Source organism: Lontra canadensis, unplaced genomic scaffold (assembly GCF_010015895.1).
Source record: "Lontra canadensis isolate GAN:19392208 unplaced genomic scaffold, GSC_riverotter_1.0 scaffold50, whole genome shotgun sequence".
Lineage (NCBI taxonomy): Eukaryota > Metazoa > Chordata > Mammalia > Carnivora > Mustelidae > Lontra > Lontra canadensis.
In genome coordinates, this window is record NW_022631044.1 from 4,513,032 (window position 1) to 4,533,792 (window position 20,761).

A 20,761-nucleotide genomic window follows, 5' to 3' on the forward strand; every position below is an offset into this window, starting at 1 on the left:
AGGCAGACACTAGTTAAAACAAGCTCTTACATTTGCAGAATTTTGTAGTTTTCCTGGTAAAAATTCTTTTACCATATTTTACCTTTACCGAAACATTGGTAAGGTCGGCTACTTTCATCGAGTGCTTATTTGAAAAATAAAATTCTTTCCTCACATCAGCTTTGTGAGGTCTTTTATAAACTACAAAAGAGGTAAAAAGATTAGCCTTTGTTCACAACAGTAATTCCAAACTGCTGGTTCTAAAAAGCCCACATACCACTCAGTATTAATGGTCAGGATTCAGAGTAATTTTGTAAGCTGTTTTAATTACACTCTATAGACAAGAAATGTTTATAAATTTATAAAAAGTTATAAATTTATAAATTCATATAGGACTGTTTAAACAAGTTTCTCAGTAGAATTATAAACTGTAAATCTTTTATTTAAAATGAAGTGACAAATTATAATTAATGTATAAGTACAATAATGATAATTCAGATAGGGGAATTATCCTCAAGTTGCTGCATGTGAATATTATCAAACCTTTGTGTTGATGCTTCTGGCTGAGAACAGAAGACGCGATGGAGGCTTAACGTGACTGAAAAATTCTTCGTGTGGTTTCTTATAAGCATGTGCAGAGGGCAAGGGCTTTTTCTCTAGAGTCCAAAGACAAAAGGTCTCTGATTTGAAATCAGAATCGATCTGCTGCTCTGCTAGCCACAGCTCGGATATTGCCGTAAACCTTTGATGGAGGATTTCCTGCAGAGGAAAAGAAACACATCTATACAAATATACTCACATAAATAGAAGACACATGATAGGCGGTCTACAACTAAAGAGCACATTTTCCACTGGATCGCTCTTAAATCAACAGAAGAACCATAAATCATACCCAAATATTCTCCAAAAATATTTTACACCCTAAGAGTCAAAGGCACGGACTTATCTAAATATTTCAAAAAAGAAGCTAGTCAGTCAGATCTGGGCACTGATGGAAAATCCTATTTAGAGCAAACTACTACAATCCTATAACTGGTACCAGAAGTTACTGACTTTGCTGCACAGTTTGAAAAACAAGACTGGGACTTCTTGGTGGCTCAGTCGGTTGAATGTCTGCTTCTTGGTTTTGGCTCAGGTCATGACGCCAGGGCTGTCAGATCGAGCCCTGCCTTAGGGTCTGCCCTCAGCGCAGAGTCTGCTTAAAATTCTCTCCCACTCCTTCCAGTTGCTCATGCTTGCTCACCCTCAAATAAAATTAAAAAACAAAAAAACCAAAAAAAACCCAAAAACAAGACGAAGTGCATCAATTAAGTTGACTGATGGTGATCAGCAGCTCTCTCTTCGTTGAAGCCTAAAACACACTGCCTGCTATTCTGGAATGGCTTTTCACTGCACCTCAGGGGAACGCAGCAAAGATTTAAGCACAATAACCCAATAAACTCTTTTCTCTAGCAGACTGATGAAATCTAAGCAAAAATATTCCTTTTTTCTTTAGGTCCACATTTGCCAACCTCTAAGAGTTTCTACTTGCAATCTTTAACATTATGCTTAATTTGAGCTGATGTGCAAACGTGGTTTGAGTTCTCAAATTCCCTATTATTATAATTATAAATTATTATTACCCAGGATGAGGTTGCAAATGGCAGTTCTTGCCATCTTGATGTTTTGGAAAGAGCCAAGGATGTGAACTTTCCTGCAAGAGAATGTGAGACAAGTTAGCAACAAAAGCATTTCCTTAACTAAATCCCATGATCCAGAAACTCTGGAAAATCACAATACATGTTCTTAAATAAAAATGGTGGTGATGGTAGCACAACTCTTAAATACACTAAAAATCATTTTAAAGGGGAATTCTATGGTATGTGTATTATAGCCCAATAAAAATTACAAAAAATAATTTTAAGAAATGAATTTTTTAAGATTCTTGGCTAATAATGGCTACCACCAAGTGAGGGATTTTTATGTGCTAGGGCTTTATGTGTTCCCATTTAATCCTCACATGAGTTTTATTAAGGTAGGTGGTATTCACATTTTATAAATGAGGAAAGAAATTTACAAGTAAAAAGATAAACACACCTGCCCATGATTACACAATGGCAGAGCTGGTATTAAGTACCCAGAAATGGAAGTGACATTGCACTTAATTAAAGCATCTGGATTTCAACTGTAAAGCTTTCTCAAGGTTATCTAAATTTCTTCACTACTCAGGATCATCCAGACCCTACTAAGGGAAATTCTTGGCTGACTGACTCAAGATGGGTAATACAGTGTTTTGTCTTGTTCAGCCCATCTTCCAAAATGTCAGGAACTGACACCGAAACTCAGCGGGAATATCGCAGAACATTTAGTCATCCAGACAGGCTCAGGCATGTTGAAATGGGGGCAAAACTGACAGTCTGTTCAAGATGATCTAGATTTTCTTCCCCACTCTTGTGTACAATCAGGCAACCACCCCTTGTAACTGGCAAAATTATGGGGGCAATGCATGGTGTTGCTCCCTGGGAAAGGTAAAAGACCTGGTGTCTTGACCAGGGGTCCAGGTACAGCTGAAGTAGGAATACCACGTTAAAAACGGGCAACAGGAAGCAAATATCTACAAACTGGATGTTGTGACCTCCAGCTATCTTCCTTAACCAGGCTTCAAAGTCTGGCAGCAAAGAGCCTAGAGAATGCTTCTCTGCGGGAACCTGACCTGCTCAATAAAAAAGTCCAAAAGAGAAGCGGCCTGGGTGGCTTAGTCAAGCGTCTGCCTTCAGCTCAGTCATGATCCCTGGGTCCTGGGATCGAGCCCCACATCTGGCTCTCTGCTCAGCAGGGAGTCTGCTTCTCATTCTCCCTCTACCCTCTCCTCCTCTCTCTCAAATAAATAAAATCTTAAAAAAAAAAAGACAAGATGCATCAGAAACAGCCTGGCAATTACCCTAAGCAAAGCCTACGGTCAGCTGGCGTCCCCCACGCTCCAGACCCCATGAGCTTAGGGCTTCTGGTCTGCTCTTTACTGCCTCCCTCTTGTACATGTGGCACACACACGGAGGATCTCCAGAATCCGACGGAAGCATCTACTACAAAAACAGAGGCTACAACCAGCAAGGTGAAGAAAGAGAAATGGAGACCAGGAGGAAAAAGAATGAAACAGCAAAAACAAAATCAGATCAGTAAGGTAAAAAAAGCTATTTTCATGTACCCATGAATCAAGGATACGATGTTAAGAATAGAGTTACAGAAAGGAATTCCAGATAGGAAGAGGGAAAGAAAAGCGAGACCAAAGTAATTCAAGAAAATTTCTGAAAATTGTAGAAAATGAGTATCTAGTTTGAAAGGGCCCAGTAAGATGAATAAAAATAGACCCACACTAACACATAGCACTATGAAATTTCAGAACACACTGGATGAAGAGAAAACAACTGCCAGAGAGGACGCTCAAAGAATCAGGTATAAAAATGGCGCTGGACCGCTCAACAGCAACACTGAAAGCTTGGATATAGCAGTGTCTTCAAAATGCTCAATGGATGTGATTTATAGAACAGAACTGTATAGTCGGCCAGGAGAGAGGACACCTTTGGAACTAGAAGTTCTCAAAAAAATGTTGGCTAAGTTAGCTCATGGACTATATACGGCACCAAAATGAGGAGTACTCAGGGGTGGCAAGGTGTGCAACCTGAGTGAAGGGGGTCAAACAGCACAAACTTCCAGTTAGAAAAGAAGTCCCGGGGATGTGTCAATCTAGTCAATAACACCGTGCTACATGATGAAAAGTTGCTAAGAGTAAATCTTAAAAGTTTCACACACAAAATAACAAATTTGTAACTGTGGTGATGGGTGTTAACCAGACCTACCGTGGTGCTCATTTCGCAATACATAAAAATTTCAAATTAAAAAAGAAAAACAAAAGAACCTTAAGGAATACTCAGGGAAGAGAACCCAACAACCAAGGGATTCGCACAGCAGAAGAGCACAGGTGAAAGGAGAACCTAGGGCGCCAACCGGGCGCCAGGCAGAGAAGCAGTGCTTCTGAGGAAGCAGGCTCCAGGAGAGGCTGCTCAAACGTTTGATGCACCCAGATAAACCACGGGGAGATACGATAACATACAGTTTTTTACTCAATTGTACTGATAATTAGAAAGCACAAACGTAAGAATTTTTTCAAGTGAAAACAAAACGGTAAAGGGCAGACAGAATAATCACAGAATCACGGTCATCACCCGGGCCGGCTGCTGACAGAGTGAGCGCTGACCCCGTGCACAGGTAACGCTGAACACCGGTCTCACAAAACCCACAGCGTACGGGGAGCTCAGGGACACATGAGCAACCTGTCAGAAGGGCTGAGTACACGGGGTAGAAGTTGGGGGAGAGATGAAAAAAAGCTAAATTTTCATCTTTTATGGTAGTCGAGGAAGAAAAAAAAAGCTGGTATGTAAACACGGTATTTGAAAATCTGGAGATAAATAGTTTTTAAAAATGACCTGGAAGAGGTGAAATTAGTTCCTCTGAGGAAGAGGAAATAGAGGTAGGTGGTAGAAATTTGGGGCTTGCTCAAGTATGTGTGTGTCTAACTTTGATAAGAACTCTTGACAATGGCGCAAGAATGAGGAACAGTGAGCACGAATGAAGTGTGAGCAGTTTTGCTGCCAAAGCCACCAAAGTGATAGGGCAGTGGCTGGGATGGTATGGAGGTCTTGGGACACACAGGCAACACTGTTTCCCATTTGAAGCACTGAATACACTGGGGATAGCTTTTCGTTTTTTATCTTGCTCACACCATACTGTGTTTTACCACCAGGTTATCAGCAACTCATCAAAACACCTACGGGTGCATACCAGTCCACATTATGGTTAACCACAATTAGTAAGTGGATGAACATGTGGATTTCCAATTAGCCTATTTATACTGAACACTCAAGACAGTATACTCAAGTTCAAGTTGTATGTAATTCAGTTTGGGGAAAAAAACCCCGAAAGATACAAAAGTAATTCAATAATAGCCAACATTATTCATAATAACCCAAACTGAAAACAGCCCAAACGTCCATCAAACCTGAATGGATAAACAAAATGCAGTACCTTACGAGACTACTTGGCAGTAAAGAGAAATTACTGACATACCCAAGGAAATGGAGAAACTCAAAATAGCATGCTAATTAAAAGAAGCCATACCCCAAAGGCTGCATACTGTGTATTTCCATTTATATAAATTTCTAGAAAAGGTAAAACCATGGCAGATCAGTGATTGCCTGGGACTGAGGTGGGATCAAAGGACTATAGATCTGGCCAAAACTCACTGAACAGGATACTAAATACAGTAATGTTTTTTGTATGTAAATCATACTGCAGTAAAGCTGTTAAAAAAACCAGTTCGACTAGTAAATTTTATGTTAACACATCAATATACTTAGAATTTTTTTTTCAAAGATTTATTTAACAGAGAGAGAGAGAGAGAGCGAGATCACAATTAGGCAGAGAGGGAGGCAGAGAGAGAGAGGGGGAAGCAGGCTTATATTTAGAATTTGATACCTCATAGTATCTATAATTTGGTTAGCACATCAGTTGCATTTTCAGATTTCTAAATTAGCAAAGGTTTTTAGGGCTACGTATGATACTTCCGAATGTGGTACGCATTTCAAAATATTTTAAAATGTCTAGTGCAAAACAAGTTTTCCTCATGGCCCCCTCAGGCTCCCCTCACAAAGATCAAAATTATAATAAACCTGTCTTTCAGTAACCGGGCATCAACATGGTATCATTGTTATCCCTCGAGTGTAAAACAGAGTCTAAAATTTAGGTTCTAAAAAATGGTGAGCACGAGTTTACAGCCAAGTTAGTATGATTTTAAATATAATTATTTCTGTCCTTAGCCGCAGGCACGTCCCTCCTCTTGTCAGTCACCTGCTTTGTCCCCCAACTTCATGGCATTATCTAATCTCCACACCATCTGCCAGCAACCCCAACCTGGCCCCGCAGCAGCTTCAACCCCCACGAGGGCTAATCCCAGCTTGACTTCCTGCACCCTTACTTTAAGCCTATATCATCTTCTTTCTGTCACAGAGCTGCTCCCAGGTTTTTCACCCAACGTGCAATACTCATTGTCCTTTTATGAAAGGCCTTTATATATAGTTTTAAAATATGGATAAAACTATACACATATATTTCTTTCTTAAAAAGGAAAGTCAGAATGGGATTAAAAAACCCCACTCCTTGCTGTCTCCTATTGGTTTAGGAGTTCCCTCGGACACTATTTAAATCTTCACCTGTCATGTAACTTCTTTTAATAGTAATTCTAAACATTTCCTTTTTTTTTTTTTTATTAAAGATTTTATTTATTTGAGAGGGAGAGACAGAGAGAGAGAGAATGAGCATGAAGAGGGGGAGGGGCAGAGGGAGAAGCAGGCTCCCAGCTGAGCAGGGAACCCGGACTGAAGGTGAAACCAACCGAAGGCGGGTTCCCAGCCGAAGGCGGACACTTAACCAACTGAGCCACCATGTGCCCTTTATTGTTCTTTATTGCTAACTGAGGAAAAAAAGCTAGAATTCCCAAGATTTCCTCAGATAACTTAATCTGCTTTCGAGGTAACTATGTATTTCATTCAGAACCATATATTGACAAAGAGTCAGTAGCAATATTATGCATAAAGTACAAACTTTATGACTTCTTGAAACAAGCAAAAGGTCAAACCTAAGTTAGGACAGTAATTTTCCCAAAATCAGATACTTACACATCAGCCAAAACTATCCGTGTCCGTGTCACGTTCTCTATGGTGAATTTGGTTTTTCCTCCTTTGCCAGCGATTCTTCCTATTGCCCTTGACAGGTGGTCTCCCTTTAGGGGTTTCACTAAATGAGAGATCAAAGCCTCAGGAGACATGCAATTCCAGGATACCACCTGCTCCGTAATGAACTTTAACCACTACCTAAATTTCCCTACTAAAAGATAAAAATATATATATATTTTTAAAACTGGCTAATAATACAGGTCAACTGATGCTATTAGAAAGCTAAGAGTCCCCAGCAATACAAAGTCGGCAGTACAATAGTTAACAGGAAAAGACCACCTTATACTCACCATCTGTAATTTCAAAAGACTCTAGGAAGAGATCATCCAACCTAATGAGGGCAAGTGCGTCCTACAACATAAATATAAATGCTGTGAAGCCCTTCTGTTTAGATACCTGAGAATAACTATTAAGTTAAAATTCACCAGACCTAGAAAACTCCATTTTTTAAAAAAGCCCAACCACTGAAACATTCGTATTAAGTGTGTGTGTTTTAAAAGATTTTAGTTATTTGACAGAGAGAGCGCACACAAGTCGGGGGGGCAGCAGACAGAGGGAGAGGGGGAAGCAAGCTCCTCACAGAGTGGGGAGACCAGTGCAGGGCTCAATCCCAGGATCCTGGGATCATGACCTGAGCTGAAAGCAACACTTAACCAACTGGGCCCCCCAGGTGCTCCTCATATTAAGTGTTTTTAAGCACCTATTTTAGATGTCATGAAATCACTTACCTCCACCTGAAACCCAAGAATAAAGGCTTTCACAAAATCAGCTGCTTTTGTCAGCGCACTAACATCCTTGGTTTCTTTACAAGTCTGTTTAAAAAAAAAGGAAAGAAAAGAAAAGAGGCACATATTATGACTGGAGATGAAAATATTCTAGTACAACACTAGGAGTGATCATCAGCTTATAATCGTCATCAAATGCTGATGTTTCCCAAACTCCAGGACTAACTACCACAAATGGTTTAAGCAGGGTTCTTGTCCTTAAAGGCTTTACTAGATAACTGCAGAAATAGCTGCTATTCATAAAATCCCAGCCACTAAAAGTGACAGGCACCGCAAAAGGTGCTTCACACACAACAGCTTCTGAAAGTTATGTAATACGATAAGTTCTATATTTGAGAAAACTGAAGTACTGAAATGTGAAAAAGGCAGAATTCTGAAACAGGTCTGATTCCAAAAGTATCATTTTCATTCTTCCACAAAGACTCCAATTTAGTTGAGGAGACCACATATTTGACAAATTTCTAACTATGCAAGGTTGTATAATGTACGTATAAAACTAGCTCCCAGTTCCAATCTTGTACGTCAACTTGGGAAAGTCCCATAGGTGCTCCAGGTCTTAAGTTTTCTCATTTGTAAAATAAAAATGGTCAGAGTGGGGGATCCTTTCAGGACTAACAAGACTCCCTGCTAGTGAACGACTTTGATGACTCTGACTAACCTACTCCTTTGACTCCGTTTCCTCACATCTAAATGGTGGGGATTATGACTACTTCACAGGCCTGTCTGAAAGATTAAAATGACGTGGGGCATGCCAAAGTACCGCTGTGTGCCTGGCATCCTGCAGTCCCAACAGGCCTGAGTGGAATCCTAATTGATGCCCCTGCGAGTTGTAAGACAGCCAAGCACAGTAAGAGTGTAGGTTCCACAGAAATGACTGAAACACACAGCAATCCTAAAGAAGAAAGCACTTGAGCCAGACTCCAAGGGATGCCTGGAATTGAGGCTGGAAAACAGAGTACGGAGTAGAGGACTTTCTTCAAACAGCAAAGTCCCCCACAGGTGTGGACATAAGGTTCAAAGAGTTGGTCAGATGAACTTGGGACTTAGATCCCTACTTAAAAGCAAGTTCAGGGACACTTGGGTGTCTCAGTCAAGTGGCTGCTTTCAGCTCAGGTCATGATTGCAGGGTCCTGGGATCCAGCCCCATATCCGGCTCCCTGCTCTGCTAAGAGCATCATAAAATACACGCACAGGCATAACCAATATTTTGGTTATGACCTTTTGTCCACCTTATGAATTCAACTAGCATTTGTGCTGAAGCAGATTTTGAAGACATTCAAGAAGTTCAAACTCACTATACTACTTGAGAAAACTGCATAACGACCACTTAACAAAATAAGTCCCATTAAGGAAAGTGTATTCACGCCTTTTCACCCCTGTAGGAAAAAGAAACCCTAATATATTGGGAAATGGTTGACATTCTCCTTACCCTAATTTCCACATTCCTCGACTTCAAGTTAAACCGTATCTGAAGTCCCAAATGTTCTACAATAGGAGTAAATATCTTCATCCAGTTCTCTTTTAATGGCGTGTATCTGTTAGCTGGGACTGGAATTTTTCTTGTTTCTTCTTTCCCACTCTACAATAAAAGAACACACAAGTCGGGAGACGTATCGAGGGATGGAGCTGGCGCTGTAAACTGACAGCTCTTCCACAAGAAGCTTTCTTTAACTGAAAAACTGAACTTCGTGCAAGAGAGTCACTTCTTTAAGGACGTCAGTGAAGAAGAGCCCCCGCACTTTCAACATCCCCCAGAGACCACCGGCTTGGCCCACCTTTGGCTCCGGTCCCTTTCCCGTCCCACGGTCCCCGCTAGTACCAGGAATCCATCCCCGGCGAGGGGAGGGAAAACGGGCCTCTTCGCGGGCCGGGCCTCCTCCGTGTCCATGCGGCCCGCGTCCCCGCCGTCCCCCGCGGCGGACAGCTGCTCAGCCTGCCGTTTCTTCGCCCGCCGGCCACCCTTGCGGGTGACTTGGGTGAAGCCGTCCTCGGCCCCGGCGCTCTGCGCCTCCATCTCCGTTTCCATGCCCGGTTATCTCCAGCTCCGACATGTGCTTCCGGCTCGAACGCGTGCGCCGCCGCACCACGCAGGCGCGCCACGCAGGGGTCCAGCGTCCGCCAACCAGCCCCAGGTCCCCGCCCCGTTTCCTAAGAAGTCCCACGCAGGGGACCTGAAGCAGGGTTTTGTGCGTTTGCTCGGGGGGTAGGAAGGAGGGGACATCCTAAAATATGCCTGATTTCTCTGGTGCCCCTCTGGCTCCGCCACTCACAGCCGAAGCAACTGCCATCTTCAATATGTGTATGGGAGAATGGCAGTAGGTAAAGACGATGAGTAAGTTTGTGCTGTCAGTGAAGAACTATCGGCTTGACTTCAGTAGCGCATCAGGCATTATCTGAGACAACTAAACGCAGCTCCCCAGGGCGAAAAGGGCGACTACGGCAAGTGGGAGGGGGGTAGAAACTGTCTATGTTTGGAGTTTGGTTTCCCGGTTAGTGTTTTGTCAGGCTCTGGATGTGCTGGTGGTTGGAGGGGAAACCGGCTGGACCATGTCGGCCTTCGAGAAACCTCAGATCATCGCCCATATCCAGAAGGGCCTCAACTACACGGTATTTGACTGTAAATGGGTGCCCTGCAGCGCCAAATTTGTGACCATGGGCAACTTCGCCCGGGGCACCGGCGTCATCCAACTGTACGAGATCCAGCACGGGGACCTAAAGCTGCTTCGGGAGGTGGGTGCCGGGCGAGACTGCCCAGTTCCAGGATCTGCCGTTGGTGAGGGGGCGAGTGCGGATCCGGGGGTGGGGGAAGTTTGTATTTCTTTTTGCCCCAGCCTCGGTCCAGCGTCCGCCAAAAGCACAGCTCGAGGTGCGCGGAACCAGCGAAGGTGATCGCAGATTGAGGAATACTTCCGACGTAAAAGGCTTTGGTTCGAGTCCTGAACTCTCGGCTGGCCAGTTCATCTCCTTGCTGGCCCCTTCCTGCAGCCACTCTTCCATTCCACCACGAGGTCTCTGGGAAGTGACATTAAGACTGCGTATCTAAATTCGAGGTTTTAGGCGGTGGGCAGTTGTTTGTGGAGAGTCGATTTAAGTAATAATATAAATAGTAAATAGTAAAATATTCTTTCATACAAGCAGAGACAAGGCAGGAACCGGGATGCCTGCACTGTAATGGGAGGAGACTACGCAACCATTTATTATTAATATTTCTATTTATTCATGAGAAGCAGAAGAGAGAGAGGTATAGGGAGAAGCATGTTCTCAGCGGAGCAGGGAGCCGGATGTGGAACCCGATTTCTGTACCCTGGAATTACGACCTGAGCCAAAGGCAGACGCTTAACCGACCGGGCCACCCCAGGCGCCCCGTAACCATTTATTCTTTCAACAAGTTACCAATTCATTGCCTAGTAATCCCAGGCATGTGAATGAGACTGTCTCCGGTCTCATGGAGTTTATTTTCTAGTGGGAGAGACAATCAGTTAGATAATCAAACCGACGATGCATAAATACAAACAGATGTATTCTCTAACGTAAAGTAACACGGTTCTGTGAGAGTGAAACAGATTTGAGATAAGTAGAAGCTAACTAGGCTAAATTAGGAGTAGAGGAGGTGGTTTCCAAAGAAAACAGCATCAGTGGAAGCTCCAGGAAGGGAGCAGACTTTGCAAGGTCTGTAGGTCATTTAAAAGATCTACTCCTTTTTAAACGGTACATCACTGAAGGACTTTAACTGGGTGTGGCAAGATCAGGTTCACAAGTTTAGTGAAGATCATTAGTGAAAGAATTAGAGAATAATGATGTTAACATTCTTACACTTGTTTTTAAAATGCATCGATTTCAGGTGATCAGTCATAAGTATTTAGTGTTCTAACAGACTACAGAGAAGGCTGAGAACTCCAGGGCTTAAAACAATGGAGAGAGTCTGCTTGGACCAGATAGGCATTAAACTGGTAGATAAAGGATGAATACAGTTTGGCAAGCTTGGATGTGAAGGTATATAAGGTCCCATCCCACTTTAAATTTCTATGAGTGCCAGTTTTCTTGTTCAGTTTGTCTTTTCTAGCCAGGTACTCAAGAGTTCCTAAACATGGCTTATTCTCTCTCTTTTTTTTTTTTTATAAAGATTTTATTTATTTGACAGAGAGAGATCACAAGTAGACAGAGAGGCAGGCAGAGAGAGAGGGAGGGAAGCAGGCTCCCTGCTGAGCAGACAGCCCGATGTGGTACTCGATCCCAGGACCCTGAGATCATGACCTGAGCCGAAGGCAGCAGCTTAACCCACTGAACCACTCAGGCGCCCGGCTTATTCTCTTCTACCTGCCTTCGGTTGCACACCACTTAGCCCCTTTGCACCTGTTAATGTTGCTATTTTAGGGTCCAGTTCAGATTATTTGACTTAGGAAATCCCTTTCTGATCTCCTCACAAACTTCTCTACACTGCATCCTTCTGGTGATTATTATCGGCTCCAGGAGTATGTAATTGTGTCCCATTTATCTCTAATTAGATTGTAAGCTCCTGGAGAGTAAGGATAGTGTCTTTTGTTAGTGTGATTTGTAAGGTTCAGCCATTCAATAAATTGCTTGTTAAAAGAAAGAGTGAATGTATATCTGTATAAGGATGTATCTTGGGAAATTTAAATATTGGCTTATTGATCATTAATCAACTGGCATCAGGGTTTGAACAAATGGGAAACATTGGAATAGCAGACAGAAACTGACAGGTAAATATTAGGAACAAATACCAAATACCATCAAATTTCACCAGAGAGCATTTACAGACTTGTGACTTTTTAAAAATAAAATTTACTTTGTGTACATTTCAGGAATACACTTGTTCCACAAAGTGAAATAGTGCCCTTTGTCTCTATATATTGGCAACCTACTATTTCAAGATACTATGTTAAAGAAGGACAAAAGGTACTTGAAAGATGAGTTTCTTCTTCTAAAGAGCCTCCTGAAGAGAGGATAAGACTAATGCAAAAACACTTTTAAGAACTTAGATTATTACATTTGGCTGTGATGGTGCAGTGGAAAAGGGTATCAGTTTAATACAGGCTCAGTGATTCTCAACCCTCACTGTTCGTCAGGATCAGCTGAGTATGTTCTGTTGTCGCTGTTGTTTGTGTGTGTGTGTGTGTGTGTGTTTTAAAATACTCATGCCTTGGTCCCACCTTAAGGAATTCTGATGCAGTGGGACTTTTTTTTTTAAGGTTTTATTTATTTATTTGACAGACACATCGAGAGATGGAACACAAGCAGGGGGAGTGGGAGAGGGAGAAGCAGGCTTCCTGCAAAGCAGGGAGCCCCATGTGGGGCTCAATCCCTGGACCCTGGGATCATGACCTGACCCAAAGGCAGATGTTTAATGACTGAGCCACCTAGGCACCCTGCAGTGGGACTCTTGCAACTACACTAGAGTGAGGCCTAGATATCAGTATTTTTAAAGCTTCAACGAGGTGAATCTAACAACTTACCAGTGTTGACTACCATTGGGCTAGATGAATTAATGAAATACTTAGTTCTTCATTGTGGAACCACTTCAAGTCATGTGTTCCACAGCTCATGCATCCAAGGTAAAAATGTGTGAAGGGAGCAAATAGGTCTTCATGGACGGCTGCCTTTTCTTGTTACTAAGGACAGACAGGGAATGAGGGCCTTCTTGTACAGCTGAGCACTTCGCTCTACCACACACAGGGTTGCAGGGTTCCAGGGAAAGCTGAAATCTGTTTCTTTCTCATCAAACTCGACAAATGTGAGACTTCCTCATCCTATAAGGGACAGCTTTTCTCTAATTGGCATAAAGGACGAGGGATGGCCCTGAAAAATGGAATCACAGTTGTGGATGTTTATACTGTAAAAATAATAAGGTAATAAATTTCTCCTTTTTTAGTCCCTGTGCCACTGAGTTCAGTGCTTGTTACCATTTGGTTGACTAACCCTTTTAATGTTAATTAAAGTAGTGCTGGGATATGGAGGAGGAAATACTGACAGGCTGTACTAGACCCACCCACAGACAGAACAAAAATAGCTCTCATGGGAATTATCCATCATGGGCTTCCTTAATCATGTTCACTTATTGTAACAAAGAGAACGAACAGCTGGGTCCAAAATGATCATCTATGGTGTGTCATACAGCAAAAGTTGTTAATATATACTAAATTTTCTTGGTGGAACACTTTTTTTTAAGTTAATTTTTTTTTTTTTTGGTAAGGTTTTATTTATTTATTTGACAGACAGAGATCACAAGTAGGCAGAGAGGCAGGCAGAGAGAGAGGAAGGGAAGCAGGCTCCCCGCTGAGCAGAGAGCCTGATGTGGGGCTCAATCCCAGGACCCTGGGATCATGACCTGAGCCGAAGACAGAGGCTTTAACCCACTGAGCCACCCAGGTGCCCCTGTGGAACACATTTTATAAAATCTTTTTAGCCAGGTTTTTTTTTTTTCTCCAGCAAGAGAAATTTAAGTAACCACTGGATTTTTAAAATCTTTCTTTTCAAAGATAAAAGTATTTAACAGGCAGGGAGGGAGCCTTTTTATTAACTATAAAAAGTTGGCTTCACTCCAGCACCCCTTCTTAAAAAAGCTATTATGATTTCCATGAATATCTTAGAAAGAGAAAACACCCCTGCTCTGTAAGACCATTTGCCAGCAGAGCTCAGCCCTTCTCAGCAAACTGCAATCCTCACTGTCCTGCAGATGATGTTTATACATTTGAGTTTTTTTAATGTTCTTATATTTTGAGTTGAATTTGACTCTTGGCACAGCAGACTACTACTACCTATAAGTCTCTTTATTTTTCTTGGCTATAAGGAGAAAAAACATGAGGGAAGCATAAATACCATGTATTTATATCTTGTAAAGATACGAATCAAGGTAAAAACTGAAGGACACAAATCTGAAAGTAGATTCAGTGACTATACCATTTCCTTCACCAATCCATTTCAAGGTTGGAACATTTCTTTGGTACTTCTAATGACTCTTGTGTTTATTGAATGGGGCCTACATACTGAACTTTATTTAATTGATTTACATGTAGATCTGGGGGCAGCCTAGTTTAGTATAAAGAGCTTGGAGTCTTCCTGGCTCTAGGAACCTTGAGCAAGCCCCATCCTCTGAACCTGTTTCCTCATCTGGAAAGGAGTGTTCCAAATACTTTGCTTGCAGTTGTGTTAGGAAGAAAAGGGATGGCCTCGCCATCTAGAACATATCTGATATATGTATTCAATATATGGATGCTGTTTTCATCATTGCATATAAATGACACCAGAAACTATATGGTGTGTCATGTGAAAACGTGGGAGAAATGAGAATATGGACTTCAGTAATGGTTTCTCTCTCCCCGGCACTAGGAGGAGAGATTGATATATATTCCTTTATGCTTTGAGTCAATGAATGTTGACCACCTACAAAGTGTTTAACAGATGGGACAAGGTCCCATTCTCATGGCACTCACTCTAGAAAGGATGGGGATAGAGAACTGAATAATTTTATTGGTAAATGCAATAAAGAAGTTTAAACTGGGTGAGTGATAGTGATTTAGGGGTTCCACTTCAGAATGGAGGAGCACGGAAAGTCTCTTAAAGGAGGTGACATTTAAACTGAAATCTGAATTAGGAGAAGAAAGACATGATGATCTGAGGGAAGAGCAATTCAGGCAGTGGTAATAATAAATGCAAATATCCTGAGGTAGAATTGACTTCGTTGTCTCTGAAGAGCAAAAAGCTAAGCTGCAGATGTGGCTGGAGTGTAGTAGAGAGGAGAGAAGCAGGAAATAAGGCCAGAGAATCAAGGCAAGATTTCAAAGACTTTACCTTTTTTCTACCACAGGCCTTGGTGACACTCTAAGTGTAGATGCATTTTATTTCATTCCATTATATTTCAATAAAGACTGACTTTCAGAATTTGTGCAATGACACATGGAAATATCTAGTATAGGATCTATTGTAATAGAGTGGTTCTCTGGTTTCTTTCCTTTTAAGTTAGGGATTTTCAGATGTGTTCAGGAGCCAAAATGTCTGAACATTGTGATGCTGTTTTTGGAACTCCATAAAACATTGGTATAATAAGTTCCAATTCCTCACAAAGAAGGGGTTTTCCAGTAGAAAAATCTGGCTATTTTATCATACTGTGGTCTTTATATCACATGAAATAACCATACATAAATTTTAAAATCTTCATTTCCAGGTTTTCTTACTGGTGTACATTTGCTAATATTTTCTAATAGGCAACCTAAAAAATATCCAAGAAAACATAAGTTTGAGAAAAACATATCCATTAGCTTTTTAAAGTTTGTGTGTGTGTGTAAATTTATGTTGGTACCAGAAGATTGATGTGTTCCAGGAGCATGGTTTGAGATTCTCTGCCCCAAATGGTTAAAAGGTGAAAGTTAGATAAAGAAATCACATAGGGAGGGGGCACCTGGGTGGCTCAGTCAGTTAAGTGTCTGCCTGCCTTGGGCTCAGGTCGTGATCCCTGGGGGATCAAGCCATGCATTGGGCTCCCTGCTTGGCGGGAAGCCTGCTTATCCCTCTCCTACTCCCCCTGCTTGTGTTCCCTCTCTCACTGTGTCTCTCTTTGTCAAATAAATAAATAAAATCTTAAAAAAATAATAACATAGGAAAGTTTTTCTTTCCAATGTTTTATTACCAGTCTTCAAAGAACTATGTGTGTAATATAGGGACTGAAAAGTAGAGGTTAGCTTTGAAGGTAAAACTCTCCTGTGGCTTAGGAAGAAGACATACCCCATCAGAGACCCCAGGGGATAGTGGAATTGTGGGAAGCAGCGTGCTTTAGGTGGTAGAAGAGGAGAACATGGGAGACTGCTCTTCCCAGGTCTCTGAGAAGAATTTTCCTGGAGAGTTAATACATGATGCAACTTCCCCACAGCTGCTAATCCCGTGAGTCCCTGGAACCATGTTCCTGTCTATCCCGATGCTTACCTGATAAGCCCATCTTCATCCTATACCTCCAGCTGTGGGAACTATGACTGGTGACTTCTTGCTTGGAGCACCCAGGCCCAGTGTGAGACAAATGGAGGAAGGAGTTGGTGTCTATTTCATCAGTTGGCATAAGCTGGAACTCTGAATTACTTTAACCCTAGAAATTGTGCCACAATAGTGATTAAGGACTATATCACCATTGATAAATAATTTTACTTACTTTTATTTAGGGGAGGTGGAGGGTAGGGAGCATATAAGTGATCTGTTGTTGCAAACTACTTTGGCTTTTTGTTGTTTTGTTTTTGATAGAGATCACAAGTAGGCAGAGAGGCAGGTGGGGGGGGCAGGCTCCCTGCTGAGCAGAGAGCCCCATGCGGGGCTCAATTCCAGGACCCTGAGATCATAACCTGAGCTGAAGACAGAGGCTTACCCACTGAGCCACCCAGGCGCCCTGGAAACTACTTTGTTAAACTGACAAAATTTTGATCCTTGGGGTTGCTGCCTTATAAGATAACTTTTATAAAATTAGAGAAGTAACTAAAATGAATATCAGTTTTCTGAATAACTGAACTATCAGACCACATATGTATTACAAAGAAAAATATGATTCTGTGATTTTGTGCTTCTCATCAGTGTGGTCTTTTACAACCGTGTCGTTATCGATGGCTGCTTTTGATTACTGGGCAGTTCCGAGGAGGCTGTGAATGGTTTCCTGTAGACCTGGCTACATAGTAACTTGCTAATTTCTCCCAAACAGTGAGAAAGCTCAACAGGCTGGGAGTTTCCAAAGCCCTGCACCATATAATCATATTTTTGAGCCAGGAAGGAAGGGTTTACAGTTTGTGTTAAGTGAATTTTCTTTTCTTTTTCTTTGAAAATTGCTATGCATACTCTGTATGGAAGTGCTCAGCCAAACACTGGAAGTGTCAGGGAAATTATTTTTTAAATTATATGAAATAGGCTAAACCCAGTAGGAGGGATGCAGATTGGCTCAGAACTGAAAGGTTACAAGAAGAAATCTAGAAACTGGAGCTTTCTGTGGAGAGAAAAAAGTATATCCAGAATATTGTTATGTCAAAACAAAAGAAAGTGAAATGAAAATATATTATGGGCCTTCTTATATTAAAACAAACCTATATATGCTTGTAAATGTGTAGAAAAAGGTCTAGAAGTATGGAGATTACTACTGGGGAGCATCAAAAGGAAACTCACTTCTTGATGTTGTTTTTTTGTTTTGTTGAATTTGTATAGGGAACACGTATTACTTTTGTACACACAAAACTTAGAGTTTAGAAGAGATTAAATAGGAGGAATAGTTTTACCCTGTTGAGGCCAGCAGTAAATGGGAGGATATAGGGCTAGAGGATGGTGTCAGCAGGTATCAGGTAGCTGCCTCATCTGGTTCCGCATTGCCCAGAGTTCCCAGGGTTTAAGGCAGCAGCGCACTCCGGGAGGGACTTCAGTGGCCTGGGCAGGTGGGGTCGGGGTGAGTGGGGGCAGCAGACAAATGGAAAGCATCAGGAAGTAGAAGATTAGCAGAGGCCCCACAGAGGTGTGGGCGTAGATGAGAGTAGCATAACGCATAGGTGTATGTGGGAGGAGTCGGAGAGGTACTGATGCTTTGTAAGCTTCTTGAGGGCATGGCCAGTCTCCTTCATGTTTGTATCCTATTCTGCCTAGTCCATTGATTTGCATTTAGTAGGAACTCATTAAAAATGCTGAATGCCTGAGTTGGGCAAATGTATAAAGCTGTGTGCTTCAAGCTCTTTGCTTGTGGCGGGATATGATATCATTTCCGAGGACCCTTTCGGTGATATGGTCTATACATGATTTCCATAAGCCATATTAATTAAATAGTACATCAGTGTGTAGTTGTTTTACTACTGTGATTATACGCAATACGGGGAGCAGTTGCTTTTTAAAGAAACATCAAAATACTGTCTAATCCATACCAATAGTAGTGCCTTTGGTACTCACATGCATACAAATCTCTATGCATTGATAAGGTCCCAGAGAGAATAAGGACATAAACATTCTCCGTTTATAGGGTCCTGCAGGGAAAACTATAAGAGACACATAAACATTTTTGTTCCAGAAGCCATCTGGAAAGAATAATATCTTCATTATGTTCTCATTTCTGCTGAGGATCTTAAAGAAGAATGGCACATTAAATGCTGAAATTTTCATATTTGCAAACCAATGGAGATGGTATACTTGTCAGCATTTGAATGTCTCATTAGTGAGATGAGAGGAAAGGCAAAATTAAAACTCATTCTCTTTGACAGTTACATACTTTTAAACTATAGGAAAGTGACTAGAGGAAATGCATGATAATTTTGATCAGAAAATGTTTTAATTGCTTTTTATATTATGTGTCTTATTAAAGTTCCATAATAGAGCCATAAATATCATGAATTATAAATAGCTGCTTATATAAATAATGTATCCTCTCTTCCTCCCTTCTGTCAAGATTGAAAAGGCCAAACCCATTAAATGTGGAACATTTGGTGCAACATCTTTACAGCAGAGATATTTAGCTACTGGAGATTTTGCTGGAAACCTTCATATATGGTAAGATTATTTAATCAATATTAAGACATGAGGTAGGCTATTCCTTTGAGTAGTCTTGTTGCTCTTCCTCTGAAAGAGAGAATTCTAATTTTAAAATTTCTTGTTCAATTTTAACTATTTATAAAAATGCAAGAATTGTCTTTTAATACACATTTTTAGATTTTATATTCAAAACCCCTTTAGAAATACTGTTTTTCTGTAGATATTTTGCATAATGTTACCAGTATTTATTTCCACACCAGCTGTTTGGTGCTAGCATTTAATACTTTATAAGTGTACATAAAGGGCTCTTCCCCACACATGTGTAACACAGAGAAGTTTGATATTGTTAACATATCAACAGGACAATTGGCATTACAGAATAATCTACTGAATTTTTTTGTTTAATTTTTTAATGTAGAATCCTCAATTTATTAAAATTTTTTTAATACTTTAGCTAACATCTAAGCACAACTTTTTAGGAAAACATCCGTTGAACAAATCAGTATAAGCCTGTTATAAATGAACAAAACTGTAATTATGCCAAATGTTTGCAATTTCATGTTCTACCTAGAGTTATTTCCTCATATTTAAGTTAATTTGCAGGAATTGATATTTCTCCTTAATTACTTTTCAAGAATATCTCTTATTTTAACTGTGTAAAGTATATATAGCAATGTTCTAGAAAGAAACAACCGTCTCTGCCTTGTGTTTTCAAAGGTGACCTTTCTTGACTCTCACTTAGAATCTGTTGCTTTGTAATTGAATTACTCTGACATATTTATTTTAGAATCACAATATAAAACAGAATGAAGCTATATTTTAACTTCCCTTTGCTTTAACTGCTAAATATTTAAGTTCACATTTGTTGGAATGCTTACTGGTTCTTATATGCTGTGTCATATTCTTTCAAAGAAATGGGGAGAGATGAGTCTGTTATTTTTAAAAATAACCTATTTCAGTATAAGAATATGCAAAATATATAAACTGTTGACTGTCTTCCTAACAGAGTGCCTTGGAATAGTTACAGGTATTACTGACCTATTTTCATTGTTAAGTCTTATAATTTCATGTTATAAAAAGCAGTGTTTTAAAGTCTGTAAAAACAGTAGAACAGTTCTTTTAAGTAGAATCTCAGCCCTGTTTAGTCTTGATTCTTTCAATGATGCTACAAAGATAAACAGTGTCTCTGAACTAGGTTGAGCTACCTGAAATTTTAATTAGGGAGATTTGACCAATAAATCGTGGCCTAGTAATAAGGTAGGATTACATTTCATGGATAGCTACATTAATTTTTTTTAAGTGTAGGTTATCAGAAACTGATTTGTTATAGAAAAATATGATTTAGAAGCTCTAGTAGAAAAAAGGGATATATTAACGTAACCTACTTGAACCATTCATCACCCTGCCATCTTGGGTAGATTCAGGCACTCGTGGTGTGTACTTTTCTGTGTTTCTTTCTCTTAACTAAACTACACTTAGACACACTTGCCTTTGTTTTGACCAGCATGATGATACACTGAAAAATATGTAAAGAGAGGAGAATAGTATGGAATTTAGTGAGAAAATAATACATTATAAAGGGAGAAATGTATACAAAGTAAACACTACTCGTATTTTATCCTTCCAAAAGATCTCAAGATCAGACTTCCAAGACCTATTTGGAAAAAGCATCCTGAATTACTTTGAATTTACTCTCTGTTTAAAGTAGTGATTATTAGATTTCAGTGACCCAAAGGATTA

At 40.7% G+C, this 20,761-nt stretch overlaps 1 protein-coding gene across 1 annotated transcript in view; it reads left to right on the top strand.

Moving 5' to 3' along the window:
- The window catches only part of WDR92 (WD repeat domain 92), a 100,233-nt gene that overhangs the window by 67,721 nt on the left and 11,751 nt on the right, over positions 1–20,761 (top strand). The window contains 5 exon segments of the mRNA XM_032873756.1: positions 9,372–9,707; positions 9,810–9,922; positions 9,925–10,019; positions 10,022–10,261; positions 18,939–19,039. Coding sequence (XP_032729647.1) covers positions 9,372–9,707; positions 9,810–9,922; positions 9,925–10,019; positions 10,022–10,261; positions 18,939–19,039 — 885 coding nt within the window.